General features: G+C 41.4%; 1 protein-coding gene across 18 annotated transcripts in view; it reads right to left on the reverse strand.

Annotated features, from left to right (window-relative positions):
- The window catches only part of MYH10 (myosin heavy chain 10), a 145,974-nt gene that overhangs the window by 106,117 nt on the left and 27,415 nt on the right, over positions 1-12,442 (reverse strand). For all 18 annotated transcript variants that reach the window (XM_070563363.1, XM_008532431.2, XM_008532430.2 and 15 more), the window contains exon 4: positions 11,199-11,226. In XM_070563363.1, the coding sequence (XP_070419464.1) occupies positions 11,199-11,226 (28 nt within the window). The remainder of the gene's footprint in view (positions 1-11,198; positions 11,227-12,442) is intronic.

A 12,442-nucleotide genomic window follows, 5' to 3' on the forward strand; every position in this document is an offset into this window, starting at 1 on the left:
CCCGAGAGATGAGCAGGCAAAGGCAGTGAAGAGCTGGGGGCAGAGTGTTTAGCCGGATGGAAAGACAAATGCAAAGGCCTCAATGCAGAAAAAAGCTCTGTATATTCCGGGAACTGGCAGCTAGTGTGTCACATTTGATATAAATAAGCAGGAAGGCAGAGACGTGATGAAGTAGGAAGGGGGTGGATGTGACATATCCCGGAGTCAGGGGGAAGAATCTGGATTTTCTTCAAGTGTAATTTCTTAACAGCTATGATGGTGGTTTTCTGTTTTATTCTTAACTTTACTCAAAATACTTAGTGTTTCAAGGCTAATCTTGATGCTGGCTGTTAGTTTCAAATAGATAATTTTTTATTATGCTAAGAAATGAGCTTTTAAGTTAGACTGATGATGACTTGTCTCCAATAGTTATGATTGCTCCTTTTCAGTTTAGTTGGCCGTTGTGCTTTCTCAACTGGACATGCTTCAGTGTGTCCTTTAAGCATTTTTCCTTGCCTGTCACACTTCCCGGGCTGTACTTCAACGATTGCTTATGAACTCCACTACATTTTACATACTTCGGATCTAAGGTAACTTTGCTGTAGAAAATACCGTTTCAAAGACAGATGTATTCCAATACCTTAACGTTGAGATCCCACGAGGGGACATGATGAGCCTTATAGTCTCCATCTTAAAATGATAATAGCTTCTAACATATAAGGTTGTTAAGAAAAAATACAGTCCATCTAATTATTCATATAATTAGTAGATAATTAATATTCAACAAGCATATAATTAGTATTCAATAAAGATTACTCATGATTGTCCACTCAACTGTTCATCCAACATACATGAGGTAATTTGAATTACTAAACTCTAAATTATGAATCTACAGTGTCAGTAAAGTAGTTAACAACAGTGTTAGGAAGCAGTGAAACAGATCATTAATACATGATCACGCCTGGGATCTTTCTCTGAATCTTTTTTGGACCACAGGTATTTCCCCCATTCCCAGAACTTAACTGGTTTTGTTTTTATTCTCCTTGGATATTCGCAACATCAAATTCAGCCTAGATTCAAAAAACCCTTTGCCTGAAGTTCTTGCTTTAGATAACTTCCAATTGAAAAACAACACATATATATTACTTCAACATATAGATATATAATATTAGTAGGTGATTTCCTACAGTTTCAAAACTCTCTTCTGTTAGAAAGTAGCTTACTAGGAAAAGCTGAAATTCTGTAATCACGATAGGCTTGGGTTCAAGTTTTTTATTTTTTTAAAGACTTTATTTATTTAGGTTTACAACAAAATTGAGAGGAAAGTACAGAGATTTCCCAAATACTCCCACCCTACACATGCATCACCTCCTCCATTATCAACATCACTCACCAGAATGATACATTTTTTATCCAGGATGAATCTGCATTGTCACATCATAATCACCCAAAGTTCATACTTTACATTAGGGTTCACTCTGGGTGTTGCACACTCTATGGGCTTGGACAAACGTATAATTATTTGTATCTACTATTATAGTATCATAAAGACTATTTTCACTGGCCTTGAACCCTTGCTCTATTTATCTCCCCCACCCCCCACACCACTGATCTACTTATTGTCCCCATAGTTTTGCCTTTTCCAGAATGTCATATAATTGGAATCATAAAGAATGCAGCCTTTTCAGTTTGGCTTCTTTCACTAAGCAACATGCATTTAAGGTACCTCTATGTCTTTTCATGGCTTGCTAGCGTGGGGGACTGGAATTGGCCACCCCAAGATACATCTCTTTGGCATGAGGATTATTTTGGGCTGGTTACTTTTAAAAACTGCAGACATGAGAGAAACTCTGAAAAGCAGAAGTTACCCTTTGTAAAGAGACTTTTACATTTGTAAAGGAAATCTCCATCTGTAAAGGTGTCTCCCTCTCTGTACCAGGAAAAAGGGGGGGATGACCTTATTTCTAGAAACACTTATCAATGCAGAAGGCAAGGATTTAAATCTGCATAAAAATCTTACTCTTGTTTACTGTGCTTTTCTGCTCATCTGCCATAACTGCCTCCCTGCCACCCCCAACATCCTCCTTTGTCTTTAGCTGAGGATGGTATTTAAAGAGAGAGCTTCCGCCATTTTGGCTAGTTGCTCAGTTTTCCTGAGCCTCTCCTCTGTATACATGTTATAAAGCTTTGTTTAATTTTCTCCTGTTATTCTCATGTGAATTTAATTCATTGTCTGGCCAGAAGGACCCAGAGTGGGCAGAGGAAACGTCTTCCTCCCCTACACTAGCTCATTTCTTTTTAGCACTGAATAATATTCATTGTCTGGATGTACCACAGTTTATTTATCCATCCACCTACTGAAGGACATCTTGGTTGCTTCCGAGTTTTGGCAATTATGAACAAAGCTGCTATAAACACCTGTGTGCAGGTTTTTGTGTGGATGTAAGTTTCCACTCCTTTGGGTAAATACCAAGAAATATGATTGCTGGATCATTTATGTAAGAGTATGTTTAAGTTTTGTAAGAAACTGCCAAACTGTGTTCCAAAGTGGCTGTACCATTTTGCATTCCCACCAGCAATGAACGAGAGCTCCTGGAGCTCTACGTCTTCGCCAGCATTTGGTGTCGTCCATGGTCCAGATTTTGGCCATTCCTAGTAGGTGTGTAGAGGTGATGATATATGACGTAGAGCATCTTTTCATATACTCTTTTACCATCTGCATATCTTCTTTGGTGAGGTGTCCGTTAAGGTCCTTTGCCCATTTGTTAATCAGATTATTTTCTTATTGTTGAGTTTAAAGAGTTCTTTGGATATTTTTGCTAACAGTCCTTTATCAGATGTATCTTTTGCAAACATTTCCTCTCAGTCTGTGGCTTATCATCTCATTCTCTTAATATCGCCTTTTGCAATTCAATTGTCTTTTGCAATTTCAATCAAGTCCAGCTTATCAATTATTTCTTTCATGGATCATACCCATGATCCACGGTGTTGTATCTAAAAAAGCATCACTAGACCCAAGGTCATCTAGGTTATCTATGTGATCCTCTAGGAGTTTTATAGTTTTGCATTTTATATTTAGGTCTATGATCCACTTTGAGTTCATTTTTGTGAAGGATGTAAGGTCTGGGTCTAGATTCAATTTTTTGCATGAGGATGTCTAGCTGTTCCAGCCACCATTTATTAAGGACATTATCTCTGCTCCACTGTATCACTTTTGATCCTCTGTCAAAGATCAACTGACTACATTTATGGGATTTGTTGGTTGCCTTAGCTATTTAATCAATTCTATTGATTTGGTTATCTTAAAACTTTTAAGGTATATTACCCACAGCAAGAACCAACTGTTCTGAATCCAGGCTGGCTCAGTCATCACCACTAAATGTAATATTTGTATATGATAGATAGAATTCCTTAACATAAATAATCTATTGCCACATCCTGATAGAAGCCTGATATGAAGCACCCATTGTTTTACAATTATACTCAAATATACTTAAAAGGAGAAAAACTTGAGTCAATCAGCAGTTAGTCATAAAATATGAACAGAGAATTCTTTAAAAGCGGGGCTTAGAGAACAGAGTAATTTTCTCACAGGTGACTGTTTGGTGAATTTTAATTCTAATGAGAAGGAAAGTCAACATGGGGATTACACTCAATAGGATTTCACTTTCAATTATATGGGGGTGCAAGTGTGAGGTAGCTCTCGCTTGATAAAGGAAATCCTGAGTGTCTTCACCAAAGAACTTGGCAGGTCACTAGAATAATGACTTAGCAGGAGGCTTGGATCCTTAAGAGGGAGCTCACACTGCCTGATATGAGTCTGCAGAAATAAAGCCTAGCTGGGAAGTTGTAGGCAGATGACGCCAGAGGGTAAAGCAGATGTTCATCCTTTTGGGGGGAAAAGTAAATTAGAGAGTAAGTGATTAAAAAAGTAAAGCTAAAAGAGAAGCTATCAAATTACTTAAGTATTAATTTTAAAAAATGTTGCTTCCAATTATATTTTAAACATAGGTACTTAACAAAAATACTAAGTAACATTGGCTAAACACTTATTCTCACACAGAAAACTTCATTAGCTCAGCTGTGTACTAAATTTAAGAAGATCCCAGTTATACACTCTTTGAGTTCTTTATTTGGTGGACCCTCCAAGGCACCAGAGAACAAATCATATTTTCCTAAATCTAGGATACATTGTTTCACACTTTCATATTTCTCAAGTCACAATGTAGCTTATAATAGATATGAACATAAAAAAGCTATTATTAAATATCATAACTGGTGGTATCGGTGAGGCTAAAAGAGGTGGGGTAGGATTTGCTGGGAGGATACAGGAGGGATTTTCTGGGGTGATGGTAACGTTCTCTATCTTGATAGAGGTTTAGGTTACACAAGTAACTCGGCAAATGTATATTTAAGATTTGTGTGTTTCACTATATGGAAATTTTGTCTCAAAAGACAAATATGTAAATAGTGGACTTTAGTTAATGTCATGTATGCTTAAGTATTTAGGGGGAAGTGCAGTGATGTCTAAAACTTGAAATGCATCAAATGAAGGGATTAACAGCCCATCAAAGTGGTATGAAAATTACTTTAAACCAAATCCATCTTAACAATCAGCGACAGATAATCTTAGGCAAAGCCTCCCCCAAATACAGCTGCCACTGACCCCCATCCCGGTGTTTCCTGATTAGGAAAAGACTGATGCTTAGCACCAGGAAGTAAATTCAGCTGCCCATTAGCACCATAAAGCCCAATAAAACCCTCCATACTTTCCCCTTGAAGCCCTAATTCTTCCCCCCCCGCCCCCCCCCCGTCCCTTTCTGTCAAATTTAACATATAAACCTTTTATTTCTGATTATTCAGCAAGTTACTCCTCACTGAGTACTCCCATATGCATGTGTAAATAAACCTTGCCTTTTATCCTGTTAATCTTTCTATTGGCAGTTAATCTGCAGGCCCACAACCACTGGATCCAAGTTGGAAAAGGAAATTTTCCTCCCAAGACAAAGAATAAAATGGATTGATGGATGGACAGAGGGATGAACAGATCAGTGTATGATAAAGCAAGTATAGTCAAATACTAATGGTAGAATTTAGGTGGCAGATATGTCGCTCTTGACAAAATTCTTTCAACTTTGCTTTATGTTTGAAAATATTCATAATAAAATGTTGGGAAAAGTTAATTTAAAAGAAAGAAAAGACAACAAATATGGTATTTATGACTCATGCTTTGTGCCCCCCCCAAAAATTACAGTTGCTAGAAGACTTACCTCATAGATCCAAGCTATTAATTGATGACAAACGTCAGTCTAAACTGACGCTGACCATCCAATTACAGGTGCTGGTGCCTGTAATGGTCACTTTTTGCGACAAAAGCAAAATCAGTGCTCACTGACATTTCTTTCCGTCAAACAGCAGTCATTCCCTCCCCAAGCGCTTCCTACTTCCAGACATTCCAAAAAGTCCTCATCAGAAATGGTCACCCAAGTGGCCAAACCACCTAGCCGAGGAGGAGAGGGGTAAGTGCTGCCCCTGCTTCCCGTTTGCAGGGTTATTGCTACCATGACACTGCAGACAGGCGACACACAACCAGTATTCCTCTCTAGCTCATAAGCAGAGGAATGTGGCTCACGTGATACGCTCATTTCATGGAGTTTCAATGACTACATTGCTGTTGGACTTTATTAATTGATGTTGTAAAGAATTTGGCTGGTCTTCGTCCCCAGTTCCTGAGAGGGAGCCTCTAAGTCCTTGGAAGGTCTTTGTAATTTATGCTGGGCCCTGAGAGTTTGTGCTGATGAGGTGACTCATAGTGGGTCCCTAGATAGTTCCAGGATGGAGACTGGCCATGCCGAATGATAAGCTTGGTGATTAGAGGTTTAGGTCCCTGAGCCAAGTGACACTAGCCCGACCTCCTGCGAGGGGAAGGGGACTGGAGATTGAATTCAGTCACGTGGCCAATGATTCAATTGATCATGTCTACACAGTGAAATCTGACAAAAATTCTGGACTCCAAAGCTTGGGTGAGCTTCCTAGTTGGTGATATACATCACGTTCTGGGAGGGTATGTGTCCAGAGGACATGGCAGCTGTGCCTACAGGACCCTGTCAGACCTCATCCTATGTGTCTGTTCTTTTGGCTGGCTCGGATTAGTCATTCCAGCAAATTATCTAATCTGAGGCAGTAGTGGCAACTCCAAAATTTGTAGCCATTTGGTCAGAGGTATGGCAGCCTGGGAACCCCTGAGAATGCGGCTGGTGTCTGCGGTGTGGGCACCACATGAAGGAGTGTGCCTTGGGAAGTGGGTGTCAGAACTGCATTGCAACAGATAATTTTTAAAAGACTTCTGCAGATCAGGTTCTAGACAGCTGACTTTTTGAAGAATATAAGCCAATGTAATAAAAAAATAAAACGAAGAAAAAAGTGAGAAGACTATTCTAGGATATAGAATTGAAATGAAGAGACATAACGAATGCAAGCAGTGAAACTTGACAGGATCATGGATTTTTACAAGTTATAAAAAACATGTTGAGGACTATTACTGAAATTTGAATATAGATTCTATATTAGATGATATTACTGAATCACTGTTAATCTTCTTAAGTGTGACAATGCGCTGTGGTTATGTGGCATGCCCTTGTTCTGAGGAGACACCTGCTGAAGGATCTAGGGATAAAGTGTCAAGACGTCTGCAGTTGACTTGCACATAGTTAAAAAAAGAGTGCTTGTGTGTGTATAGAGAGAAGAGGCAGATCTGAGTGAAGGATAAATGGGCATTTAGAGTACCATCCTTTCAACTTTTCAGTAGGTTTGAATTTTTTTTAAACACAAACTTGGGGAAATCCATCAGCAAAGGTTAAAAAAAATGGGGGGAGGAATGAAGTAAAGAAAATGTGGTAAAAATCCTAAAATCATTGAAGTGGGTGATAGGTATACGGGAGTCACATACTATTCTATTTTTGTGTAGGTTTAAAGTTTCAAAAGATAATGCCTTTTTAAAATGGTATCAGAAAGGTTTTACCTTTTGAAAACACATACAGTATCATTAGTTTCTAAAACTTCCTAATCTGTACTTAAGCCAGTTTTCTTGGTTCCTACTTAAGAGATTCATTCTTTTGTTTGAAATTTTATCCATTTCCTAAGTACATACTATCTTCAGAACGGTGTGCCGTTCTCAGGGGATTATTAAAAAGCAATCAAGGTAAGTCACAGTTCCTGTGGTACCATCTAGTCGCAAAACAAGATACATACAACCCAAATCAGTAAGAATGAACTGCAGTATATATAAAAAGGGCCTGATTCGAGAAAACCAACGTGGGCTGGAACTTGCATCGGTGGGATTCAAATGGGGCATACTTCCTCCCTGGAGGGAGGAAGAGGCTACAGGCAAGGAAGTCAGCTATGAACCAGTAAAACAGGCCAGAAATGGACTATTAGGTGATGGGCCGGGCAGGGACAAGGAAGAAAGAAGAAATGTCAAAGGAGGTGACTAACCAGAAACAGGAGTATGAAAAAGAGGAAGGAGTCAAAGCAGACCACAAGATGCCTTGAGTCCTGAAACACATAGTGTGGATGACAGAAATAAGGAAATTGGGAGATGGATCTTGTTTGTACAGGAACAAAGGTTAACTTCTAGACATGTTGAGCTTAAATTGACATTTACTCCCTACTTCATACTTTATGCTCCAATAACACCAAATTACTTATAAATTGCCTGATATCATTTCTCACCTGCCTCTATGCCTAGTAGGTTCATCAGACCACCCACGTCCACCTGGCACACTGATTGTTCGAGAAGCCACCAGGAACTATGACAAGCATAAGGGTCCAGAAACTAATGTGGTTGCATGCCTGCCCACCAGAGTAGGAACCCTTGGAAACCATAAGTACCAGCCAAGCCTGCTGCCTTCCAAACACCCCAGTCCCCTCCTCTGTCCACCATGGGCCCAGAGAGATGAACTCTGCTGGGAATCCTTCAGACTCACACCCCACCATCCTTGCTCACTGCCTAAAACGTGAGTTCCTCTGGTCACTTTTCATTCTCACACTCTGCTCTCACATTTTGTTTTCTTTCTCCTGATCCCAAACTCTATTATTTTCTGCCCCCACCCCCACCGTTTCCTCTGTGCACTCTGGGACCCCCATTCCACCATGAGTAACGTCATCTACATCCTCAGCCTCTACTCACCACTCCCTCCTCCTGCTGGCCTTACTGAACCCTGGCTCTCCCTCAGGCAGCTTCCTCAGGTGAAAACTGTTCTTTCTCCCACATCACACATGTGCACACACACGAGTCAGGAAGAAAGTCAGCCGCATCCTCTTCATTCTCCACAATGCTGTTTCCAGACCCTCTTTTCACAAAACCCTACCTCTCGCACCCTCCTCTCTGATGTCACATACTGCAGCAGCAGCGGTTCTGACATTTGGATTTATTTTCCTAGTAAGATCATTAAGCAAAAACCTCCGCTCTTGTCTTAAAAACAAAGGCACTTTTTATTTCAATACAGGGAAAGGATATCTCAGAATAAATAACAGTCCTCTAAGTAAAATAATTTAGCTTTAGGAAGGGCTCACTGGTGGCCATTGCTCTCACTTCATCTCTCTTGTGTACGCTGCCGAGTCCCTCCTCTCCTCGTGTGAATGACACATCCCAAACCCCTAGCCCCTCGGCTCCTTGCTGCCCTCAAATCCGATGACGTTCTCCTACCTCTCTTCTCCAGCTCCTCACTCCTTCCTGTGCCCACACCTTAGGAACCACTACCATCTCATCGTCTGCGGCCACACTGCCTACTCCTTCTGCTCCAACACTCCAGAATCCCAACACTATCTGTTCTATTTCCTCAAGACCTCTAGTTCTTTGACCCATCTACTTCCTCCCTATCAATACCCTCCGCTCTTTGCGCATATCCCATGGTCCATCCTGACAGTTTCTCTTGCCATTATCCTCAATTCTCTTGCTCCACTGTCCCCCATTTGTACCTACTTGCAGAAACTGCAATTGTTCCATCTTTTGGTGGATTGGATCTGGTTCCATTCCAACACTCTCACGGGGGATTGACTATAGCAATGGCCCCAGCTGTTTCACACCTCATTGTATCTACCCGCTTTGGCAGTATTTCCCACACTGACCCTCGCCTTGGCCACGTGTCTCACTTGGGAATGAGATGGCAGCACATGTGACACAAGGAGAAACTTGAACAATGCTTAGACAGTGGAGCCTGCTCTCTTGCTGTTCTTGGAATCCTGCCACCATATTAACAGCCAGGGCCAGCCTGCTGGCGACTGAGAGGATACATGGAGAGGAGACCAAGGTACCTCAGCTGACAGTCAGCCCGCCCCAGCAGATGCAAGAGTGAGCCCCAGGTGAGACAGCTCAGCCTAACCCAGGTCAGCAGACCCGCCCAGCTGAGCCCAAGCCCAATGCAACTGCTGGGAAAACAGCTTTAAGCCATTAAGTCAAGAGTCAGAGTGGTTTGTTGTCGAGGAAAAGCGAATTTATATAACTCAGAGGCTAAACAATGCTAGAAAAAAATGTATACAACAAAGCAGACTAGGGTCAGCTATTTCTACCTCTCCTCTCCTCAAACCTATCCTGCTACTCCTCCCCCTTCTCAGATACCAAATGTTCTGCTTCACAGAAAGGAGAAACCGTTAGGTAAGAACTTCCTCAACTCCCAGTCTCTCCACACCTGTTTACCTCCATCAGGCCCCATCTGCCTCCCTGACCCCGTTACTGCAGAGGAGTCGCACCCCCCACATCCCTGCCCTGCCCAGACGTCCCACCCCGTGCTCTGGATCTCCCTGCCTCCTTGCTCCCTCAGTCCTCCCCCTCTCCCCCTCATCAGCATTTAAACTCTCCCACATTAAAAACACCACCAATAACAACAAAAATTCTCTTTCAGTCTCTTACTACTATTCAACTACTACTCTTTTCACTTTCTCAAACTGTTTGAAAGTAGTCGGCCTACACTTGGTGTTTTGATTTTTTTTCAACATTTTTATCTCCCCTTCATTCCTCAACTGCGATCTGGCTTCCACCTCCCTCCCCACCCCCAGCCCACTCAGTCTACTGCCACCACCCTCCGTGTTCTACTGCTAAATCCAACGCACGTGTCTCTGTGTGTCTCAGTCTCAAAAGCATCTGACATGCTGACCACTCCCTCTTTCTTGAAATGTCTCTCTCCCCTTGGATGCTGTGTCACCAGACTCTCTTGTCTCCTCATGCCTCTATGGTGGATCATTTTTAGCTGTCTTTGCAGCTTTGTGGCTTCTTGTCCTTTGCCTGACCCTTGAATGTCGCTTTTCTTCAGGATTCCATACTCTGCCTTCTCTCTCAACACATTCTTCTAAGCCACTAGCATGGCTTCCATTACCATCCATGCTGCCAACTCGTCAGATCGACACTTCTGGCACAGCTCTCTCCCCAGCTCTCCATCTACATATCCAACAGCCGAGGAGACAGCACCACTTAGATGAGCCACAGGCACCTCAGAGTCAAGGTGTCCTCAACCACACTCATTATCTTCCCACTCCAAATCTGTTCTTCCTCCCACATTCCCCAGTCAGGAGACATCCTGATCTCACGATTAACTCCACCTTCTCTCACAGCTCCTCTTTCTTAGGCATGTAAATCACTAAGTCCTGATGAGTCTGTCTCCTAAACTGAACACCACTTAAATTCATCCAGTTCTAAGTTCACGCCCACATCTCTACCTTAATTCAGCACCCTCTCTGGCCTAGGTAACTGAACAGCCTCCTAACTGGTCTTGCTATTTCAACTCTTACTCTAATCCATTTTCCACACTGTAGCCAAAATGATCTTTTTAATGTGCAAATCTAATCATTTCCTGCCATGGATATTGTTTTATTCAACCGGGACATGCTAGTACTTAGCACACAGTACACAGGCACATTATCAATAATGTTTATTGAGTAATAAGGATAAAATACTGAAATGTGCAATAGGTCAACTCTTACACATACAAACTAAAGATATAAGCTTCACAGATTAACATTATGAAATGAGTGAAAAGCCCAGCTTGACAACCAAACAATAACATCAAATTTAAGCAATTTATATAATCTTAGTCTTAAAATGATAACTGCAAGGTTTACATCCAACTCTTAAAATTACTGCTCTACTCCCCCCATACAAAAAAAAAATTGCTTTATTTTCCAACAGAATCAAAAACAAGTCTGAACATTCAACATTTACTTACGTGCAAAGAATTGACTGGTCCTCACGATCTATAAAACAAAACAAAACAAACAAAAAAAAGAAAGTGACCATTTGCCAGGTTTTAAAAATATTTGATATAATAAAGTTGCAGTAATAGCCTATAAAACATTAGTAACTCTCCTCCTCTCAGGCCAAGTTAACTCTTCCCCAGCCCTATTATATAGCCCTAAATCCAGTCAAATTCACTCATTATATTGCCAGATTCTTGGGGGTGAGGGGATAAAAAACAACCTGGGCTTAGAAGATTTTACATGCCTCTCCAACCTTGATTCTCAAACTCTGCTGCATATCAAACTCAACTGGCGAGCTTTATAAAAATGTACTTCCTGGAGCTCCACCCTCACTATGTCACTCTCAGGGGGCCATGGGCTGAAAATCCCTCTTTAAGTAAGTTTCCCAGTGATTCTGATGGCCAGGCCTGGAAACCACTGCCTTTCAGAATGGCTTCAAGATTCCCCACAACCAGAGAGGAATCATTACTAATTTGACCTTAAAGGAGGGAAAAAAGTATCAAACACTGAAAGGAAGGTTGAAGGAGGATTAACACCTATATTAGGTTTAACCACTGTCTCAAGACAAAATGTTATATATACCAAAAACAATCAAAGAATGTACAATGAAAAAATCTGCATGATTTTAAAGTGATTAATGATTTAGGTATGCAGCTCAATTTTTCAAACGAGAAGAAGAAATTCAAATCCACATCTAGCCCATGGATAAAATCCCCAGTGTAGGATGTATGATTTCCAATCACTTATGGGCATTAATATCTATTTTACAGATGAGAAATGTTCCTCAAGGAGGTTAGTGGATCCTCTCAAGTTACAGAGCTCCTGAGGGGCAAGGATGCTGGGGTGGGAACCCGGCCTGCCCGCCTCCAATGCCTGTCCGCCTCCAATGCCTGTGTTCTTAACACTACTGACCGAGTTTGCCATTGCTTCTAAAGGAACTGTGGTCCTGGGGCCTGGCCCAGGTAGCCTTCTCGTCAGTCCCTATGCTGTGCTTGCTTTTCCTCTGGGGATGCCATCAGGGGCCCAGCGAGGATCTCATAGTAGTTCAGGCATAGCTAACTTTCATGAAAGAAAAACAAATAGTTCATGCACTACGTCATGCTCTTCATATCATGTTATTAAAATAAACAAATCCATTCATATAGTTTATGTGTATTCACATATTCTATGTTATACAAAGAATCTATTACTGCCCAGCTCTTCAACTCTAATC

Source organism: Equus przewalskii, chromosome 10 (assembly GCF_037783145.1).
Source record: "Equus przewalskii isolate Varuska chromosome 10, EquPr2, whole genome shotgun sequence".
Classification (NCBI taxonomy): domain Eukaryota; kingdom Metazoa; phylum Chordata; class Mammalia; order Perissodactyla; family Equidae; genus Equus; species Equus przewalskii.